The sequence below is a fragment of the Homarus americanus genome, unplaced genomic scaffold (genome assembly GCF_018991925.1).
Source record: "Homarus americanus isolate GMGI-L3 unplaced genomic scaffold, GMGI_Hamer_2.0 scaffold24694, whole genome shotgun sequence".
Taxonomy (NCBI): Eukaryota; Metazoa; Arthropoda; class Malacostraca; order Decapoda; family Nephropidae; genus Homarus; species Homarus americanus.
Genome location: NW_024732780.1, coordinates 5,696,372 through 5,718,964, shown reverse-complemented (window position 1 = coordinate 5,718,964; position 22,593 = coordinate 5,696,372). Strand labels below are relative to the sequence as shown.

The 22,593-nt window shown below is 45.0% G+C and overlaps 1 protein-coding gene across 3 annotated transcripts; it reads right to left on the bottom strand.

The window, feature by feature from the left end:
• Positions 1-339: 339 nt before the first annotated feature.
• LOC121868991 (angiomotin-like) lies at positions 340-8,213 on the bottom strand. Of its 3 annotated transcripts, none has more exons than XM_042370047.1 (4): positions 8,113-8,213; positions 4,430-4,521; positions 3,503-3,637; positions 340-820 (listed from the first exon to the last, which is right to left on the bottom strand). In XM_042370047.1, exons 2-4 carry the CDS (start codon positions 4,503-4,505, stop codon positions 738-740), a joined length of 294 nt encoding a protein of 97 aa, XP_042225981.1. In that variant the 5' UTR covers positions 4,506-4,521; positions 8,113-8,213; the 3' UTR covers positions 340-737. The 3 variants fall into 3 exon arrangements, with proteins under 3 accessions (XP_042225981.1, XP_042225979.1, XP_042225980.1); XM_042370045.1 differs by having other exon boundaries at positions 3,503-3,640; positions 8,113-8,211; XM_042370046.1 differs by lacking the exon at positions 8,113-8,213 and adding an exon at positions 6,912-6,948 and having other exon boundaries at positions 3,503-3,640.
• Positions 8,214-22,593: the final 14,380 nt, after the last annotated feature.

Below are 22,593 nucleotides of genomic sequence, written 5' to 3'. Positions count from 1 at the left end.
AAATAATATATTAAAAATTTATGACTTCTATTATCCTGTAATATAAGTCTATATACAAAGATTAGGATGCTAAATTACACCATCTTCAACCTCAGAATATTTCCTAAGATTCAGTGCAAATAGCGTCAAATATTGGTCAGATTTCAAAAAATTTTCCGGTAAATTGTGTAGTTCATAGAGTATGCACATAGACTCCATATAATGGTTTCTGGCACACACCATGTGTGTTCATGCGTGCGTGTGTCTCCGACATGCCACATAACCAGGTTAGCCAAAACTGCCTGGCACAAGACTTTTGGCCAGGACTGTACATCAAAATGATCAATAAAAGAAACTAACTTTGTATTTATGTTGCTTTTATTTGAGATACATAAAACTTAGTGTGTTTTGTTATTTTTATTAAACAGGCAACAACTATAACAAATAAATGACAAGCTAAATCTGGTCCCTCCATTACAGTCAGACTAGGCTACTTCACACCCAATGAGAAAATATAAACGAGCCTTAATTTTTATCGACAAATCACTACACATGCAGAGAACAACTGTCTCTGTATCACTACAAATACATAAATAAGTTAAATTTTACCACAAATACAGAGTTTCTATATCATTATAATTATAGAAAACATATGAACCAAGAGACAAAGAATATCTCACAGATAATTCAGGGTGATCATAGATGACTTCAGTTGACCTTAGATGACATCAGGTGACCTCCCATAACTTCAAATAACCTCAAATTGGGGCTGGGACAGGGGCGAAGGCAGCCGCAGCCGCTTTGTACTTGGCCACCAAGGCAGCAACTGCGGGAGGCATAGCTGAGGGCAGAACAAATACTCCATGTTATGTCTGGGGTATAAGAATATATCTGCAACAACACTATCTGGGGTACAACACCATATCTGTAGGTACAACACTATATCTGGGGGTACACCACATATCTGCAGGAAAAACACTATATCTGGGGTACAACACTATATCTGAGGGTACAACACTATATCTGGGGTATAACACCGTATTTGGGGGCACAGCACTATCTCTGGGGTTACAACACTATCTGGGGTACAACACCATATCTGGGGGTACAACACTATATCTGAGGGTACAACAGGGGTACAACAATACTGTATTTATGTGGGTACAACACTATATCTGGGGTACAATACTATATCTGGGGTACAACACTATATCTGGGGACAACACTATATCTGGGGCACAACACTATATCTGGGGCACAACACTATATCTGGGGTACAACACTATATCTGGGACACAACACTATATCTGGGGCACAACACTATATCTGGGGCACAACACTATATCTGGGGTAAAACACTATATCTGGGGTACAAACACTATATCTGGGGCACAACATTATATCTGGGACACAACACTATATCTGGGCACAACACTATATCTGGGGCACAACACTATCTGGGGTACAACACCATATCTGGGGGTACAACACTATATCTGAGGGTACAACAGGGGTACAACAATACTGTATTTATGTGGGCACAACACTATATCTGGGGTTACAACACTATATCTGGGGTACAACACTATATCTGGGGCACAACACTATATCTGGGGCACAACACTATATCTACAACACTATCTGGGACAACACTATATCTGGGGTACAACACTATATCTGGGACACAACACAATATCTGGGACACAACACTATATCTGGGGTACAACACTATATCTGGGGCACAACACTATATCTGGGGTACAACACTATATCTGGGGTACAACACTATATCTGAGGGTACAACACTATATCTGGGGGTACACCACATATCTGCAGGAAAAACACTATATCTGGGGTACAACACTATATCTGAGGGTACAACACTATATCTGGGGTATAACACCATATTTGGGGCACAGCACTATCTCTGGGGTACAACACTATCTGGGGTACAACACCATATTGGGGGTACAACACTATATCTGAGGGTACAACAGGGGTACAACAATACTGTATTTATGTGGGTACAACACTATATCTGGGGTACAACACTATATCTGGGGTACAACACTATATCTGGGGTACAACACTATATCTGGGGCACAACGCTATATCTGGGGCACAACACTATATCTGAGGTACAACACTATATCTGGGCACACACTATATCTGGGGCACAACACTATATCTGGGCACAACACTATATCTGGGGTAAAACACTATATCTGGGGTACAACACTATATCTGGGGCACAACATTATATCTGGGACACAACACTATATCTGGGCACAACACTATATCTGGGGCAACACTATCTGGGGTACAACACTATATCTGGGGCACAACACTATATCTGGGGCACAACATTATATCTGGGACACAACACTATATCTGGGCACAACACTATCTGGGGTACAACACTATATCTGGGGCACAACATTATATCTGGGACACAACACTATATCTGGGGCACAACACTATATCTGGGGGCACAACACTATCTGGGGTACAACACTATATCTGAGGGTACAACACTATATCTGGGGTACAACACTATATCTGGGGCACAACACTATATCTGGGGTACAACACTATATCTGAGGGTACAACACTATATCTGGGGTACAACACCATATCTGGGACACAACACAATATCTACACAACACTATATCTGGGGTACAACACTATATCTGGGGCACAACACTATATCTGGGGTACAACACTATATCTGGGGTACAACACTATATCTGAGGGTACAACACTATATCTGGGGTACAACACTATCTGGGACACAACACAATATCTGGGGCACAACACTATATCTGGGGTACAACACTATATCTGGGGCAATAACACTATCTGGGTACAACACCATATCTGGGGCACAAACCATATCTGGGGTACAACACTATATCTGAGGTACAACACTATATCTGGGGTACAACACTATATCTGGGACACAACACAATATCTGGGACACAACACTATATCTGGGGTACAACACTATATCTGGGGTACAACACTATATCTGGGACACAACACAATATCTGGGGCACAACACTATATCTGGGGGCACAACACTATATCTGGGGTACAACACTATATCTGGGGCACAACACTATATCTGGGGCACAACACTATATCTTGGGCACAACACTATATCTGGGGTAATTACTATATCTGGGGTACAACATTATATCTGGGGTACAACATTATATCTGAGTACAACATTATATCTGGGGTACAACATTATATCTGGGGTACAACACTATATCTGAGGGTACAACACTATATCTGGGGGTACATTACTATATCTGGTGATACAACACTATATCTGCAACCATCATATCACAACAACCAATATCTGGGGTACAACACTATATCTGGGGCACAACACAATATCTGGGGGTACAACACTATATCTGGGGCACAACACTATATCGGGTGCAGCACTATATCTGGGGTACAAACTGATACGGTCTTTCCGTTTATATAAGCTTATTATAAAGGATAAAATACTCACTTGGGGGTGGGGTTGGGCCCAGGGCTGGGGCTGCTGGGGCAGGTGTTGTGTAGAGAGCCTGCAGCTGGGCGATCTCCTGAGCGGTGGGGATGAACGCCGAGATCATGTCCTTGGAGAACGCGAACGGCACTCCTGCTACTGTTGTCAAGGGTAGAAGAGAATGAAGTCACACATGAAAGCCTATATCACAAAACTTTGCACGATATTGTATCTTATTTTTTTATCAGAAGAAAAATTACTCATTAGTTACATTTTGAGAATTCATAAAAGTGGAATATGCTTATACGTAATACCCAACCTCATTTATGATATTACTGTGGTACAAATTATATTTAATAGCTTCATGGGTAGATATATTTACTCTTCTGGGGAAAGGAAAAGTTGTAGTGGATTCTCCCTACAAACGCTGTTTGTCGCTGACGAGCCGACCCACGAATCCAGCCGCACCTCGTGTCTAGGTCAACCAGCGCCGCCTTACATGACGGAGGTCAACTATTAAGCCACGCCTACCTCCGCTATATAAGATCTCACCTCGTGGTGACCTATCTCTTTCTACCTACAGCCACCAGCAAGCAACACCTCCTCCTCCACTCCTGCCTGGCGGCCCTCGCTCCAGCCGGCGACCATGGTGACCCACACCTTGTTGTGACCATTCTTACTACCCACAGCTACCAGCAAGCAACACCCCTCCTCCTCCTGCCTGGCGGTCCTTGCTCCCGCCGGCAACCATGGCGACCCACAAGCTTGCTCCTCTGAGCATCCTCACCAACCAGCTCTCTACATCACGCTTGTAACCATGCTGCCTTCCCAGCACCAAGCTGCATTGTACATCCAATATAATATGTATACAGAGAGCACATTGTGAGTTTCCTTTCTCCATCCCATCCTGAATGTGAACCAAATATCTCATCCCACAAAGTATCGTACCTCCTGGTGGTGGCAAGGCAACGGCAGCTGAGACCAGAACTGCCAGGCACACGACGATGATGCAATTCTTCATCATCTTGTTTATATTTTATCTGTAAACACACACTTCATTTCAGTAATCGTGCATAATTCTTCTCTTCCCTCATAAGAGATAAAAAAATTTATATAATCTAACATTTGTCTAAGCGTAAGTTTGATGCTATTTATATAGGTTGAACAATAAATTAAATTTACTAAAATTAAACGATAAATTAATTGTAAAGACCAAGATGAATCTTGTATGCATGTTTAGTCATTGTCTTGATGATTTACTGTATGTACACACACACATACACACACACACACACATATATATATATATATATATATATATATATATATATATATATATATATATATATATATATATATATATATATATATATATATATATATATATATATATATATAGAGTTTCATTATTCAAGATAAATTTACAAAGGTAAGTACGATGAAAATATCCCTCATTACAGAATAAATGGTATATACAGTACCTAATTGGGGAAGATTTCGGCTAAAACGCAAAAATAACATCCAAAAATTAAACATTATTAATACAAAATGTTTTTAATAATTATTATGAAGATGTCACTTTCACTACTCTGTAAATAGATAGATATTAATTCAGTAAAACCGCCATACAAGTTTACATTGATTCAGCATGTATTGTACAATGTGCAGGAAGAAATGTACATAGACAGTGTAGGTGTAAAATGTTCATTACAGTGTACGAATATAAACAATGCACATAGACATTGCAGGCATACAAGAAATGTACCTAGTCGGTGCAGGTATACAAACAATATACAGAATGCATGTATATAGACAATATATTCGCAGAGCCCCTTAAAATCTTATTCTGCAGATGTATGGATGAGCAAAAGGTCCCAGCAAGTGGAAACTGACAAATGCACCCTATACAGTATTCATGCAGGGTGATCGCCATTGCACGAATAATTACAGACCAGTGAGCCTGACAGGCATAGTGTGTAAAGTACTAGAGCATTATACGCGATGCCGAGATAAAACATCTACGAAACAACCTTGTAAAGGACTGCCAACATGGTTTTATGCCGGGATACTCCCACTTGACGCTGTTACTTGAAATGTTGGATGTTTGGACACCGATTCTGGAGTGGGCTGACAATATTAACAATACATACCTCGAGTTTGCCAAGGCATTTGATAGCATACCCTAGAAAGCTAAAATTAATCTGGAAAGGTATAGAATTAGGGAACCTTTGAGTGTGGATAAAAAAAAATCATGTCCACATGAAATGCTTGGTGATTAATGGCCAGAATTCGTCATGTGTACCCATAACAAATGGGGTAATGAGACCGTTGTTGTTTGCTCGTTTCATTTTTATTTATTTTTTTCTACTACGAGGATTAGCCCACCCGGGCACAGTTCACTGACCCACATCGGGGCCTGGGGGACGAAAATGTAATAAATATAATAATAATTCATAGTAAATAAAATTTATTATAAAATACAAAATTAAAAATAAAATAATAATTCATAGTAAATAAAAATTTAAAAAAAATACATTAAAAATTATATAATAAAATAATAATGGTAACAATAATGATAATAACAACACTGCAATACTACTACTACTACTACTAATAATAATAATAATAAAGATGTAAACAAAATCATTAGTGAGAAACGATACATGTATGTTGTGTTGTCAAAGTAAGGGAAACAATTGAAACCCTGCAATTGTGTGTAAATGAGGCAGAAAGTCAGATCAGCAGCCTGGGACTTGGTCACAATTTTTGTGGTGCCATATTGCAGCAGGATCTACCACTAGACAATATATTGATTGTCCAGATGCAAACGCTGTAAGTTATTCAAGGGAATCAAGAACCAAACTGACTGCGAAGCACAACAAGAAGAACTCTGTCGGCTTCTGGGGAGGTCTACGGAGTGGCTATTAAGAATGAACGTCAGAAAACGTAAAAGGGTGCACTAAGGTCGTACCAATAGTATGGAGACGTATCACATGTCCCAACGCGACGTAGAAACGTCATTAACTAACACCAAATGTGAAAAGGACCTGGGTGTGCATGTTGACAACGAAGTTAGTTCTCGGACTACCGTACTGTGAGAAAAATCAAGCAAATCAAGCTAGTAGGTTTTATATGAAGATGATTCACATACCTAGATGGTTCGTTCCACACACACTCTTTTAAAGTGAGGTGCTTCCCCGTTTGGAGTACGGCCCGTCTGGTTAACGAGATATGCTTAGAGAGTGTCAGTTGATTGAAAACGGCCAAAAGAGGGCCACCAGATTGGTGCGCTGCTTGCACTGCGGCACCTCAGGTACCCAGAGAGATTAGAATACCTGCCGTTTCTGAACTTACACTATAGACGGGCAAAGGGGTGTTTAATATAACTTTGTAAGAACCTCAGAGAACATTAGACATCGAGTGTTCATACCTGGAACTAGCCGATCCCCGCCCTTATAGAGATCACAGGTTTAAAGAAGCCACAAGTTCTGAAAATTGGCAGAGAAAACTTTTTGGAATGAGTGTTGTAAACTTTTGGAATAATCTACCAGAGAGCTGTGACAGCACCGAGTGTAAGATATTTTAAGACCAAACTTGTCCAACACTGGTGCAGGTACAGCAGATACATTCTGGAGCCAGTGTACGGCCAGTACTTGCCAATAATGTGTAATAGAGACGTAACCGGCCGCCGAAGCAGCTAACAGTATAGAAAATACAATGTACATTGTAAACTGGCACTGCTTTCGTACATTGTATGCCTGCATTCTCTGCGAGCATAGTAGTATTTACTGTGTCCATTATATACATTGTATACTTGCACTGTCTATGTACAATCTCGTTCAAGATTCTTCGAACACTGCTGGAGACAGCTGGCAACTCAAGGCCGCTTGTTTGCTTAAGCACATAGTAAAAATTATGAATGCATGTAAAAAGGATCGGTGATTGGTTACTTAGTTCCCCATTGCTTAATTATTGGTTGGGTTTTTACATTCATTCATAATTTTTACTTCGTACTATAGTAAACAAACGTCCTTGCGTTGCCAGCTGTCTCCAGCAGTGTTCGAAGAATCTTGAACGAGACTGTACATTACATACCTTCACTGTCTATAAGCATTATATATCAGCACTGCTTTTTATACATTGTATACCATTACAGTTTATGTATATTGTATACCTGCACTATGTACAATGAAAGACAAAGTCGTGTCGTGAAATTTGTTGAAAACATATGCCGAAGGCTAAACTTTTGGTGCACTCTGCCTTGATGGACTGACAGGACACACCACTACGAAAAGTATCAGTAAAAAACTTTGCTACACAATATGACACTTTGTATACCTATACTATGTATATTATATACTGTATATGCACTGTCTATACATATTTATGATATTTTCACTTCATCCTCTTCACCACGGTCGGCTGTGGAGCGTCTGAACCAGTATGAACTTGTATGACGATTTTACTCATTAAATATCTATCTACAATATCTGGATGGTACACGCAAAATTACCTTTAATCCTAAATAATAAAGTTTGTCATTAAAGACGTTTTAAGAAACTCAGCAAATAATAATAATAATAATAATAATAATAATAAATTATGCAATGGTCAAGTCAGTTATGCCTTACCTTCTTGGCAGCAGGAGGCGCTCTGGCTTCATGACCACACACCCGTCGTTTATATATCCCTACCCCAGATCACTGAGTCATTCACCAGCACCACCGCCTGCTATTATTAGAATTGTTAAAACAATGTACCTAGGCTATATAAGATCTCTGATAGATTACCACGCACCAGCCCTGGTCCTTCGTTACAGGAAAGGCGTTGACAAGCTCGAGAAAATGCAAAATTAAGCCCTCAGAATTATCCTAGGATGTCCCATGAACACTAAAGTACTTAATATGAGGAAAGAACTAGGTATACCCAGTGTAAAAAATAGAATAATTGAAGTCAACCTCATGATAGCCCTGAGGCTTCTGCGTGGTGATCCTGATAACATTGTTTCCTTAAAATTGCTAGAATGTATGAACCATGGGACTGGTGAGTCTAAATGGATCCAAACTAAAACAACATATACTGTATGAAGATGTTTGGACTAGACCATCTATACAAAGTTGAGACACAACAGTCCTTCCTGCCACCCTGGCGGACAGTTCCCTTCGATATCACAATACCGACATATCCTCCTAAAAAATAATTATACAAAGTATTTATCTCCAACACACAAGTGAGAGCTCTAAACACATATATACTCTACAGACTGATGATAATATCACACAGACCATCTACACTGATGGATCTCTAAACACCGCCTGTGGAGTGGCTGTTATTGTTGTGACTCAACCTGACGGTAATATAATTGAGAAAGGAGTTAGAATTAACAACTGGGCATCCACTCTACAAACTGAATTAGTTGCCATACTCACAGCTATTAAATTCATTGAAACCACTATCACTGACAGTCTCATCATCACTGACTATATCCTCACTACTTGCCCTTGGCACCAACTCAAGTTGTCACACGCTTGTCTCTGAAGCCAGACACAAATATGCGTACCTTGTTGACCGGGGTGTCAAGGACAATCTGTTGTGGATCCCCTCTCACATAGGCCTCATAAAACAGGAGTGAAGTGCTTCCCTATCTGGAGTATTGTCACCCCATCTGGTCCCGGAGATATGCTAGGGACTGTCAGTTGGTTGAAAATGTTCAAAGGAGGGCCACCAGACTGGTGCCTGCACTTCGGCACCTCAGCTACCCTGAGAGATTGGAGCGCCTGAACTTGCCTAGCTTATACTACAGACGAGCAAGGGGGGACCTAGTTGAGGTGTATAAGCATCTCAGGGGGCACTACTCAGTTGAGTGTCCTTACTTGAGCTGGCGGACGCCCGCCCCACAAGGGGTCACAGCTCAAGATTGAAGAAGCCACAAGTCCAGAAAACCGTGAGGGCAAACTTTTCAGGAGGAGGGTTGTAAACTCTGAACAATCTACCAGAGAGTGTTGTGGCGGCACCGTGTGAGCTCTTTCAAGACAAGACTTGACTAACACTGGAGCGGGTTCAGGTACATTCAGGAGCCGGTGCATGCCCAGTATTTGCCAACAGTGTGTGACAGAGACGTCACCGATCGCCCGGGCGGCTAGCAAGCCGATCTTTTGGTGAAGAAGATAAATGGAAAGGAAAAAGTAATCAGAGACGTGACCGATCGCCCAAGCGGCTAACGAGCTGATCAGTGGCGAAGAGGATAAAAGTAAAAAGTAAAAAGTATGACAGAGTTGATGCCCTCGCCAAACGCGCGCCTAACAAACACACCGTTGAATACAATTTGGGTCTGTCAAAAAAAACCCTTAAAACTGTAATTAGGAAAGAACTTATTGATGAATTTGACGCAAGTAGACAGGTGCAAACAGGCACTAGTCGATCCATAGTTTACCATGATGAGATGTATCAAGTGAAACATGTATATGGAGCAAGTAACAAGATCACTAGATTACAAGGTTTTGTAACCGCTAGATTAAGGTTAGGATATACAGTAAGTACTCTGGCAGTATGTCCTCAAGCAGATGTAAACAAGACTAATATAAAGTGTGTGGCCAGACATATGCCACACACTTGAACACTACGTCCTCGACTGTGTGAAGATAGAACCTTTAGGACAGGTCCAAGCACACTGTGTGTGAAATGGCACAACACTTCATCTCTAATGGCAAGATAGCCGACATATTAAGATTGTATACACTTTTTTGTACTTAGTAACTATATCAGTTCTAATGTACAGAACCACTACACAATGTAAGCTCTACTCTGTAATCCTTTTGCGCTATCGCTCACAGGATGAGTGTGGGGTGCACAATAAAGTAGCCGCTATAAGCGGCAAAATCAAAATCATGTGAAGTGAGCAGTCACAAAAAAAAGGGGGGGGGGGAGCATTGTAGGGCGTTCAAAGATTTTCAGGGACCGCCTATCTTCTGCTGGATTTGCTGCTTTCTTATGAATAATTAATTAAAAGGGGGACGTGCTACTGCTGGATAATATTGGACTGAGAGACTCAACAGAAATAACCTAGACGAACATTTGGGACTTTATTGGAGGGGCGTATCATAGCAGAGAGCAGTGCATCGCTCACGGCGGTAACGCTGATGAATGGAGGACAATGAATGGAAGAAAAGGCTGTGTTTGAGTTTGAATTAGTCCACCCTGGCAAAAATAAGCTTAATGTAAACAAAACAATAACGCTAACAGGGAGTTTGTACTTGGGATCCATTCTCAGGGTTCTTTACAGCTATAAAATGCTGAAATCTCTTCGTAATTTTAGTTACCTAAATTTTGTCTTAGAAAAATTGTTATGCAAATTCATTAAGATTTGTATGCAATTTCCCTATGCCAGTCTTATGTTTTTATAGCCTACTGAGTCAACCAGTAAATGAATACTTACATCTTTAACTGTGAGGAATATTTGCCGGAGAAACTTTTTGAAGAGCAGTAAATCCTCATAAATATCCGTTTTTGTTTTCATAACACTGACTACATACACAGACATGCGTCTCATAACTTTTTATTGCAGATGACTAGTGGAATTACTAATCTAGTTTACGCACTTAATGATCTAAGATTTTGAAACACAGTACAATAATGTATTATAAGATCAACATCAACATGGCTCCAGCTTCTCAAACAATTGGAAGTACATTAATAATCATTTGACGAGTAGAGACATGCAGAAAGTTTCTGGCCGTCTACATAATACCAAGCGGCTAACGAGCCGATCAATGGCGAAGAAGATAAAAGAGCACTATGTAAGAGATCAACTTTTATTTTATTTTGGCTGCATCTTCCGAGGTGATCGAGCATTACCTACAGTGACCTACAAGGAGTCTTAGACGCAGTTAGCTTCATCCAGAGGAGACTACAGTATGTGACTCCCAATCTGCCATCCATATCCTCTCTCCGTAAGTGTCTCCCCGTAGTCCATCATAGAACACAAATCTAGATTTTATCTCTTAAGATCTTTTTTTTTTGCAGCACATAATCGGTGGATTACGTCTTATATTCTTATGTAACTCTTTTCTAATCATTACCCTATTTTCACACGGTTACTTTCATAATGACCCCACCCTACCTGATGCCATCAACTGAGATTTACCGTTCAAAAACAAGTTTTATTCTTCACTCAGCTCTGGTTATAGTGTTAAAAACAATGTAAACAACTCAAACAACATATCAATAATATATAATCAGTGTGATGCTGTGCTTAAGCCAACCCCCCAGGGGTTGGTAGGGGATAGAGCTAATGTGGCATCACAGGACACCAAACCTGTTCCGGGTCTTTGTTTTTCTTATTAATCTAATGGCCACCCAAATTAGAGGTCGTCATGCCGAGGGAATGAGGCCAATGACTTACATAGGATTAATGGATTCTTCTTGATGGTCTTGCCCAGGGAGCCACTGTGTAGACTCTCTTGGTAAGACTACCTGATGCCTTACTCTTCCTGATGCTAGACCTACACCCTCCATCTAGTGTAGTCTTACTCTCCCTGATGCTAGACCTACACCCTCCATCTAGTGTAGTCTTACTCTCCCTGATGCTGGACCTACACCCTCCATCTAGTGTAGTCTTACTCTCCCTGATGATGACCTACACCTCCATCTAATGTAGTCTCACTCTTCCTGGTCATGGACCTACACCCTCCACCTAGTGTAGTCTTACTCTCCCTGATACTGGACTCACCCTCCATCTAGTGTAGTTCTTACTCTCCCTCATCCTGGACCTACACCTCCATCTAGTGTAGTCTTACTCTCCCGATGCTGACCCACACCGCCATCTAGTGTAGTCTTACTCTCCTCATCCTGGACCTACACCTCCACCTAGTGTAGTCTACTCTCCCTGATGCTGGACCTACACCCTCCATCTAGTGTAGTCTTACTCTCCTCATCCTGACCTACACCTCCACCTAGTGTAGTCTTACTCTCCTGATCCTGACCTACACCTCCATCTAATGTAGTCTCACTCTTCCTGGTCATGGACCCACACCTCCACCTAGTGTAGTCTTACTCTCCATGATGCTGGACCCACACCTCCATCTAGTGTAGTCTTACTCTCCTGGTCATGGACCCACAGCCTCCAACGCAGTGTAGTCTTACTTCCCGATGCTGGCCCACACCCCCATCTAGTGTAGTCTTACTCTCCCTCATCCTGGACCTACACCCTGCACCTAGTGTAGTCTTAGTCTCCCTGATTCTGCCTATACCTCCATCTAGTGTAGTCTTACTTCTCTGACATGGACCCACACCTCCACCTATTGTAGTCTTACTCTCCTGGTCATGGACCTACACCTCCACCTAGTGTAGTCTTACTCTGATACGGACCTTCACCCTCCATCTAGTGTAGTCTTACTCTCCTGATCATGGACCTACACCCTCCATCTAGTGTAGTCTTACTCTCCCTGATCCTGACCTACACCCTCCATCTAGTGTAGTCTTTACTCTCCCTGATCCTGGACCTACACCTCCATCTAGTGTGTAGTATTACTCTCCTCATCCTGACCTACACCTCCACCTAGTGTAGTCTTACTCTCCCTGATGCTGGACCTACACCTCCATCTAGTGTAGTTTTACTCTCCCTGGTCATGGACCTACACCTCCACCTAGTGTAGTCTTTCTCTCCTCATCCTGACCTACACCTCCACCTAGTGTAGTCTTACTCTCCCTGATCCTGGACCTACACCCTCCTTCTAGTGTAGTATTACTCTCTCATCCTGGACCTACACCCTCCATCTAGTGTAGTTTTACTCTCCTCATCCTGGACCTACACCTCCACCCAGTGTATTCTTACTCTCCCTGATGCTGGACCTACACCTCCATCTAGTGTAGTTTTACTTCTCCTCATCCTGGACCTACACCTCCACCTGAGTGTAGTCTTTCTCTCCTCATCCTGGACCTACACCTCCATCTAGTGTAGTTTTACTCTCGTGATGCTGGATATACGCCCTCCATCTCGAGTAGTCTTACTCTCCCTGATGTTGACCTACACTCCCATCTAGTGTAGTCTTACTTCCTGGTCCGGACCTACACCTCCATCTAGTGTGTCTTACTCTCCTGATCTGACCTACACCTCCATCTAGTGTAGTCTTATCTCCCTGATACTGACCTACACCCTCCACCTAGTGTAGTCTTACCTCCTGATACTGGACCTACACCTCCACCTAGTGTAGTCTTACTCTCCCTGATACTGGACCTACACCCTCCACCTAGTGCAGTCTTACTCTCCTGATCCTGGACCTACACCCTCCACCTAGTGTAGTCTTCTCCCTCATCCTGGACCTACACCTCCACCTAGTGTAGCTCTTATTCTCCCTGATCCTGGACCTACACCTCCACCTAGTGTAGCCTTACTCTCCCTGATCCTGACCTACACCTCCACCTAGTGTAGTCTTATCTCCCTGATGATGGACCTACACCCTCCATCTAATGTAGTCTCACTCTTCCTGGTCATGGACCTACACCTCCACCTAGTGTGAGTCTTACTCTCCTGATACTGGACTTACAACCTCCATCTGGTGTAGTTCTTACTTCATCCTGACCTACACCTCCATCTAGTGTAGTCTTACTCTCTCCGATGCTGGACCACACCTCCATCTAGTGTAGTCTTACTCTCCCTGGTCATGGACCTACAGCCTCCACGTAGTGTAGTCTTACTTTCCTGATGCTGGACCTACACCCCCATCTAGTGTAGCTCTCCCCTCATCCTGACCTACACCCTGCACCTAGTGTAGTCTTACTCCTCCCTGATTCTGGGCCACCCTCCATCTAGTCTAGTCTTACTCTCTCTGTTCATGGACCTACACCTCCACCTAGTGTAGTCTTACTCTCCTGGTCATGGACTACACCCTCCACCTAGTGTAGTCTTACTCTCCCTGATCCTGACCTACACCTCCATCTAGTGTAATCTTACTCTCCCTGATCCTGGACCTACACCTCCATCTGTGGTAATGTTACTCCTGATGCTGGAACACCTCCATCTAGTGTTATTCCCTCCTCACCTGCACCTCCATCTGGTGTAGTCTTCTCTCCCTGATCATGGAACTACACCTCCATCTGGTGTAGTTTTTACCTTCTCTGTCATGAACCTACCCCTCACCTGGTGTAGCTTGCTCTCTGATGCTAGACCTACACCTCCATCTGGTTCCACTTCTCTGATCATGAACCTACCCCTCCATCTCCTGAAGCCAACACTCCCCCCAGACCTACAACTCCAAATGTGACTACTCTCCTGATCATGGACCTACCCTCCATCTAGTGTGGTCTTACTCTCTCTGGTCTAGACCTACACCTCCATCCAGGTGTAATCTTACTCTCCTGGTCATGGACCTACACCCTCCATCTGGTTTTAGTCCTTCTCCTGGTCATGGACCTACCCCTCCATCTGAGTGTAGTCTTGCTCTCCCTGATGTAGACCTACACCCTCCATCTGGTTTAGTCTTACTCTCCCTGGTCGCAGACACTACCCCCTCCCCTAGTGTGTCTTACTCTCCCTGGTCGCCAGACCTACACCCTCATCTGGTTTGGTCTTACTCTCCCTGATGCTGAACCTACACCCTCCATCTAGTGTAGTCTTACTCTCCCTGATGCTGGACCTACACCCTCCCATCCTGTGTAGTGTTACTCTCTCTGATGCTGGACTTACACCTCCATCTAGTGTAGTCTTACACTCCGATGGCTGAACCTGCCCCTCCATCTGGTGTGGTCTTACTCTGCCTGGTCGCCAGCCTGCACCCTCCATCTGGTGCAGTCTTACACTACAGCTGGCCTGCACCTCCATCTGGTGCAGTCTTACACTCCTGATGCTGGACCTACACTCCTCCATCTAGTGTAGTCTTACTCTGCCTGATCACACCGGACCTACACCCTCCATCTAGTTTGGTCTCTCCTGATGCTGGACCTACACTCATCTAGTGTGGTCTTGCTCTCCTGATGCTGGACTCACCTCCATCTGGTGTGGTCTTACACTCTCTGATGCTAGACCTACACCCTCATCTAGTGGTCTTACTCTCCTGATGCTGGACCTCACCCTCCATCTGGTAGTCTTACTCTCCTGATTCTTGACCTACACCTCCATCTAGTGTAGTCTTACTCCTGATCATGGACCTACACCTCCATCTAGTGTGTAGTCTTATTTCTCTGGTCAGGACCTACACCTCCACCTAGTGTAGTCTACTCTCCCCGGTCATGGACCTACACCTCCATCTAGTGTAGCTCCTACTCTCCCGGGATCATGGACTCCACACCTCCACCTAGTGTAGTATTACTTCCTCCCTCATCCTGACCTACACCTCCACCTAGTTTAGTCTTACTCTCCCCTGCTGGACCTACACCCTCCATCTAGCGTAGTTTCATTTCCTGGTCATGGACCTACACCTCCACCTAGTGCAGTCTTTCTCTCCCTGATGCTGACCTACACCTCCATCTACCGTAGTCTTACTCTCCCTGATTCCCTGGACCTACACCCTCCATCTAGTGTGTAGTCTTACTCTCCCTGGTCATGGACCCACCCTCCACTAGTGTAGTCTTTGTCTCCTCATCCTGACCTACACCCTCTATCAGGTGTAGTCTTACTCTCCTGATCCTGGACCTACACCTCCATCTAGTGTGTAGTCTTACTTCCTCATTGATGTGGATATACGTTCCTCCATGTCGAGTAGTCTTACTCTCCCTGGATGCTGGACCTACACCCTCCATCTAATATAGTCTTTCCTCTTGATCCTGGACCTAAGCACCTCCATCTGAAGTGTAGTCTTACTCTGGATGCTGACCTACACCCTTCATCTAGTGTAGTTCCTACTCTCCCTGATCCTGACCTACACCCTTCATCTAGTGTAGTCTTACTCTCCTGATGCTGGACCTACACCCTTCATCTAGTGTAGTCTTACTTCCTCCCCTGATCCTGACCTACACCTTCATCTAGTGTAGCCTTACTCTCCTGATCATGGACCTACACCCTCTCTCATCTAGTGTAGTCTTACTCTCCCTGATCCTGACCTACACCCTTCATCTAGTGTAGTCTTACTTCCCCTGATCATGGGACCTACACCCTCCATCTAGTGTAGTCTTACTCTCCCTGTTGCTGACCTACACCTTCATTTCCAGTGTAGTCTTACTCTCCCTGGATCATGGACTCACACCTCCATCTAGTGTAGTCTTACTTCTGATCCTGGACTCACCCTCCATCTAGTGTAGTCTTACTCTCATTGATGCTGGATATACGCCCTCCATCTCGAGTAGTCTTACTCTCCCTGATGCTGACCTACACCCTCCATCTAGTGTAGTCTTACTCTCATTGATGCTGGATATACACCCTCCATCTAGTGTAGTCTTACTCTCCCTGGTCCGGGACCTACACCCTCCATCTAGTGTAGTCTTACTCTCATTGATGCTGGATATACGCCCTCCATCTAATGTAGTTCCTCTCCTGGTCAAGTGACCTACACCTCCATCAATGTAGTCTTTCTCTCCTGATCCTGGACCTACACCTCCATCTAGTGTAGTCTTACTCTCATTGATGCTGATAAGGCTGCCCTCCATCTAATGTAAGTCTCCTCTCCCTGGTCATGGACCTACACCTCCATCTAGTGTAGTCTTACTTCTCCCTGATGCTGACCTACACCTCCATCTAGTGTGTAGTCTTACTCTCATTGATGCTGGATATACACTTCCATCTAGTGTAGTCTACTTCCTGGTCTGGGACCTACACCTCCACCTAGTGCGTGTAAAGTCTTATCATTGATGCTGGATATACACCCTCCATCTAGTGTAGTCTTACTCTCCCTGATACTGAATATACGTGCTCCATCTAGTGTAGTCTTACTCTCCCTGATCTGGGATCTACACCCTCCATCTAATGTAGTTCCTCTCCCTGGTCATGGACCTACACCCTCCATCTAGTGCAGTCTTACTCTCCCTGATGCTGGACCCCACACCTCCACCTAGTGTAGTCTTACTCTCCTCATCTCTGACCTACACCTCCACCTAGTGTAGTCTTTACTCTCCTCTTTTTTTGATCCTGGACCTACACCTCCATCTAATGTGTAGTCTCACTCTTCCTCCTGGTCATGGACCTACACCTCCACCCAGTGTAGTCTTACTCTCCCTGGGATACTGACCTCTACACCTCCATCTAGTGTGTAGTTCTTACTCTTCCTCATCCTGACCTACACCCTCCCTCTAGTGTAGTCTTACTCTCCCTCGATGCTGACCTACACCTCCACCCAGTGTAGTCTTACTCTCCCTCACGGACCTACACCCCACGTAGTGTAGTCTTACTCTCCCTGATGCTGGACCTACACCCTCCATCTAGTATAGTCTTACTCTCCCTCATCCTGGACCTACACCCTCCAATTCCAGTGTGTAGTCTTCCTCTCCCCTAATCCTGGACCTACACCTCCATCTAATGTAGTGCGTCTCACTCTTCCTGGTCATGGACCTACACCCTCCACCTAGTGTAGCCTTACTTCCCTGATACTGGACTTAAGAATTCTCCATCTAGTGTAGTTCCCTACTTCCTCATCCTGGACCTACACCCTCCCCCAGTGTAGTCTTACCTCCTGGGATGCTGGACTCTTACACCCTCCATCTAGTGTAGTCTTACTCTCCCTCATCCTGACCTACACCTCCACATAGTGTGTAGCTCCTACTCTCCCTGATGCTGACCTACACCCTCCATCTAGTATAGTCTTACTCTCCTCATCCTGGACCTACACCCTCCACCCAGTGTGTAGTCTTCCCTCTCCCTAACTCTGACCTACACCCTCCACGTAGTGTAGTCTTACTCTCCCTGATGCTGGACCCACACCCTCCATCTAATGTAGTCTCACTCTTCCTGGTCATGGACCTACACCCTCCACCTAGTGTAGTCTTACCTCCCCTCATCCTGGACCTACACCCCTCCACGCAGTAGTCTACTTCCCTGATGCTGACCTACACCTCCATCTAGTATATAGTCTACTTCCTCATCCTGACCTACACTCCTCCACCCAGTGTAGTCTTACTTCCCCTGATGCTGACCTACACTTCCATCTAATGTAGTCTCACTCTTCCTGGTCATGGACCTACACTCCTCCACCTAGTGTAGTCTTACTCTCCCTGATGCTGGACCTACACCCTCCTTCTAGTGTAGTCTTACTTCCCTGGTCATGGACCTACAGCCTCCACATAGTGTAGTCTTACTCTCCTGATGCTGGACCTACACCCCCATCTAGTGTAGTCTTTCTCTCCCTCATCCTGACCTACACCCTGCACCTAGTGTAGTCTTACTCTCCTGATTCTGGGTCTACACCCTCCATCTAGTGTAGTCTTACTCTCTCTGGTCATGGACCCACACCCCCACCCAGTGTAGTCTTACTCTCCTGGTCATGGACCTACACCTCCACCTAGTGTAGTCTTACTCTCTGATACTGACCTACATTCCTCCATCTAGTGTGTCTTACTCTCCCCTGATCATGGACCTACACCTCCATCTAGTGTATTTCTGTTCTCCCTGATCCTAGACCTACACCTCCGTCTAGTGTAGTCTTACTCTCCTCATCATGGACCTACACCCTCCATCTATTGCTGCTCCACTTACTTGTTCCCTGAACTACACCTCCATCTAGTGTAGTCTTACTCTTCCTGATCCTGGACCTACACCTCCATCTGGTGTGTAGTCTTACTCCCTCATCCTGACCTGGCACCCTCCACCCAGTGTGTAGCTCCTCTCCCTCATCCTGGACCTACACCTCCATCTAGTGTAGTTTTACTGTCCCCATGCTGGGACCTACACCTCCATCTAGTGTAGTTTTACTCTCCCTGGTCATGGACCTACACCTCCACCCAGTGTAGCCTTACTCTCCCTCATCCTGGACCTACACCTCCATCTAGTGTAGTTTTACTGTCCCTGATGCTGACCTACACCCTCCATCTAGTGTAGTTTCTACTCTCCCTGGTCATGGACCTACACCTCCACCTAGTGTAGCGTCTTACTCTCCCTATCCTGACCTACACCTCCATCTAGTGTAGTTTTACTGTCCCTGATGCTGGACTCACCCTCCATCTAGTGTGTAGTTTTACTCTCCCTGTCAAGTGACCTACACCTCCACCTGTAGTGTAGTCTTACCTCATCCTGACCTACACCCTCCACCTGAAGTGTAGTCTTCCTCTCCTCATCCTGACCTACACCTCCATCCTCCAGTGTAGTTTTACTGTCCCTGATGCTGGACCTACACCCTCCACCCAGTGTAGCCTCCTCTCCCCTTGCATCCCCTGGACCTACACCTCCATCCAGTGTAATCTTTACTCTCCCCTGATCTCTGGACCCCACACCCTCCACCAGTAGTCTTACTCTCCCTGGTCAGGGACCTACACCTCCACCCCCAGTGTAGCTCCTTGTCTCCTCATCCTCGACCTACACCCCATCTAGTGTTGTCTTACTCTCCCTGATCCTGGACTTACACCCTCTGCCTACTCTAGTGTTACTCTCCCTGATCCTGGACCTACACCCTCCACCTACTGTAGCCTTACTCTCCCCGGTCATGGACCTACACCCTCCATCTAGTGTAGTCTTACTCTCCCTGATGCTGGACCTGCACCCTCCACTTAGTGTAGTTTTACTCTCCCTGGTCATGGAACTACACCCTCCATCTAGTGTAGTCTTACTCTCCCTGATGCTGGACCTGCACCCTCCACTTAGTGTAGTTTTACTCTCCCTGGTCATGGAACTACACCCTCCATCTAGTGTAGTCTTACTTTCCCTGGTAATGGCCCTACACCCTCCATCTAGTGTAGTCTTACTCTCCCTGGTCATGGACCTACACCCTCCATCTAGTGTAGTCTTACTCTCCCTGGTCATGGACCTACACCCTCCATCTTGTGTAGTGTTACTCTCCTTGATGCTGGATCTACACCCTCCACCTAGTGTAGTCTTACTCTCCCTGGTCATGGACCTACACCCTCCATCTAGTGTAGTCTTACTCTCCCTGGTCATGGACCTACACCCTCCATCTAGTGTAGTCTTACTCTCCCTCGTCCTGGACCTACACCCTCCATCTAGTGTAGTCTTACTCTCCCTGGTCATGGACCTACACCCTCCATCTAGTGTAGTCTTACTCTTCCTGGTCATGGACCTACACCCTCCACCTAGTGTAGTCTTACTCTCCCTAATCCTGGACCTACTCCCTCCACCTAGTGTAGTCTTACTCTCCCTGATGCTGGACCTACACCCTCCATCTAGTGTAGTCTTACTCTCCCTGATGCTGGACCTACACCCTCCATCTAGTGTAATCTTACTCTCCCTGGTCATGGACCTACACCCTCCATCTAGTGTAGTCTTACTCTCCCTGGTCATGGACCTATACCCTCCATCTAGTGTAGTCTTACTCTCCCTGATGCTGGACCTACACCCTCCACTTGAGTGGAGTCTTACTCCCCCTGGTCTTGGACCTACACCCTCCATCTAGTGTAGTCTTATTCTCCCTGATGCTGGACCTATACCCTCCATCTAGTGTAGTCTTACTCTCCCTGATGCTGGACCTACATCCTCCATCTAATGTAGTCTTAATCTCCCTGATGCTGGACCTACGCCCTCCATCAAGTGTAGTTTTACTCTCCCTGATGCTGGACCTACACCTTCCATTTAATGTAGTATTACTCTCCCTGATCCTGGACTTACACCCTCCATCTAGTGTAGTCTTACTCTCCCTGGTCATTGACCTACACCCTCCATCTAGTGTAGTCTTACTCTCGCTAATCCTGAACCTACACCCTCCATCTAGTGTAGTCTTACTCTCCCTGGTGCTGGACCTACACCCTCCATCTAGTGCAGTCTTACTCTCCCTAATCCTGAACCTACACACTCCATCTAATGTAGTCTTACTCTCCCTGGTCATGGAACTACAACATCCCTTTAGTGTAGTCTTACTCTCCCTGGTCATGGACCTACACCCTCCATCTAGTGTAGTCTTACTCTCGCTAATCCTGAACCTACACCCTCCATCTAGTGTAGTCTTACTCTCCCTGGTCATGGACCTACACCCTCCACCTAGTGTAGTCTTACTCTCCCTGATGCTGGACCTACACCCTCCATCTAGTGTAGACTTACTCTCCCTGGTTATGGACCTACACCCTCCATCTAGTGTAGTCTTACTCTCCCTGGTCATGGACCTACACCATCCCTTTAGTGTAGTCTTACTCTCCCTGGTGTTGGACCTACACCCTCCATCTAGTGCAGTCTTATTCTCCCTGATCCTGAACCTACACCCTCCATCTAGTGTAGTCTTACTCTCCCTGATGCTGGACCTACACCCTCCATCTAGTGTAGTCTTACTCTCCCTGATCCTTGACCTACACCCTCCATCTAGTGGTGTCTTACTCTCCCTGATGCTGGACCTACGCCCTCCATCAAGTGTAGTTTTACTCTTCCTCATCCTGAACCTACACCCTCCATCTCGTGTAGTCTTACTCTCCCTGGTCTTGGACCTACACACTCCATCTAGTGTAGTCTTACTTTCCCTAATCCTCAACCTACACCCTCCATCTAGTGTAGTCTTACTCTCCCTGGTGTTGGACCTACACCCTACATCTAGTGTAGTCTTACTCTCCCTGGTCATGGACCTACACCCTCCATCTAGTGCAGTCTTACTCTCCCTGATCCTGAACCTACACCCTCCATCTAGTGTAGTCTTACTCTCCCTGGTCATGGACCTACACCCTCCATCTAGTGTAGTCTTACTCTCCCTGGTCATGGACCTACACCCTCCATCTAGTGTAGTCTTACTCTCCCTGGTCATGGACCTATACACCTCCATCTAGTGTAGTCTTTGCTCTCCCTAATCCTCAACCTACACCCTCCATCTAGTGTAGTCTTACTCTCCCTGGTGTTGGACCTACACCCTACATCTAGTGTAGTCATACTCTCCCTGGTCATGGACCTACACCCTCCATCTAGTACAGTCTTACTCTCCCTGATCCTGAACCTACACCCTCCATCTAGTGTAGTCTTACTCTCCTTGGTCATGGACCTACACCCTCCATCTGGTGTAGTCTTACTCTCCCTGGTCGTGGACTTACACCCTCCATCTAGTGTAGTC

Coding starts and splice junctions, on each gene's coding strand:
- LOC121868991 (XM_042370045.1), bottom strand. CDS start 4,505: ATGATGAAGAATTGCATCATCGTCGTGTGCCTGGCAGTTCTGGTCTCA. Junction 3,641..4,429: donor TGCCTTGCCACCACCAGGAG/GTACGATACTTT, acceptor CCTTGACAACAG/TAGCAGGAGTGCCGTTCGCG. Junction 821..3,502: donor GGGCCCAACCCCACCCCCAA/GTGAGTATTTTA, acceptor TTCTGCCCTCAG/CTATGCCTCCCGCAGTTGCT.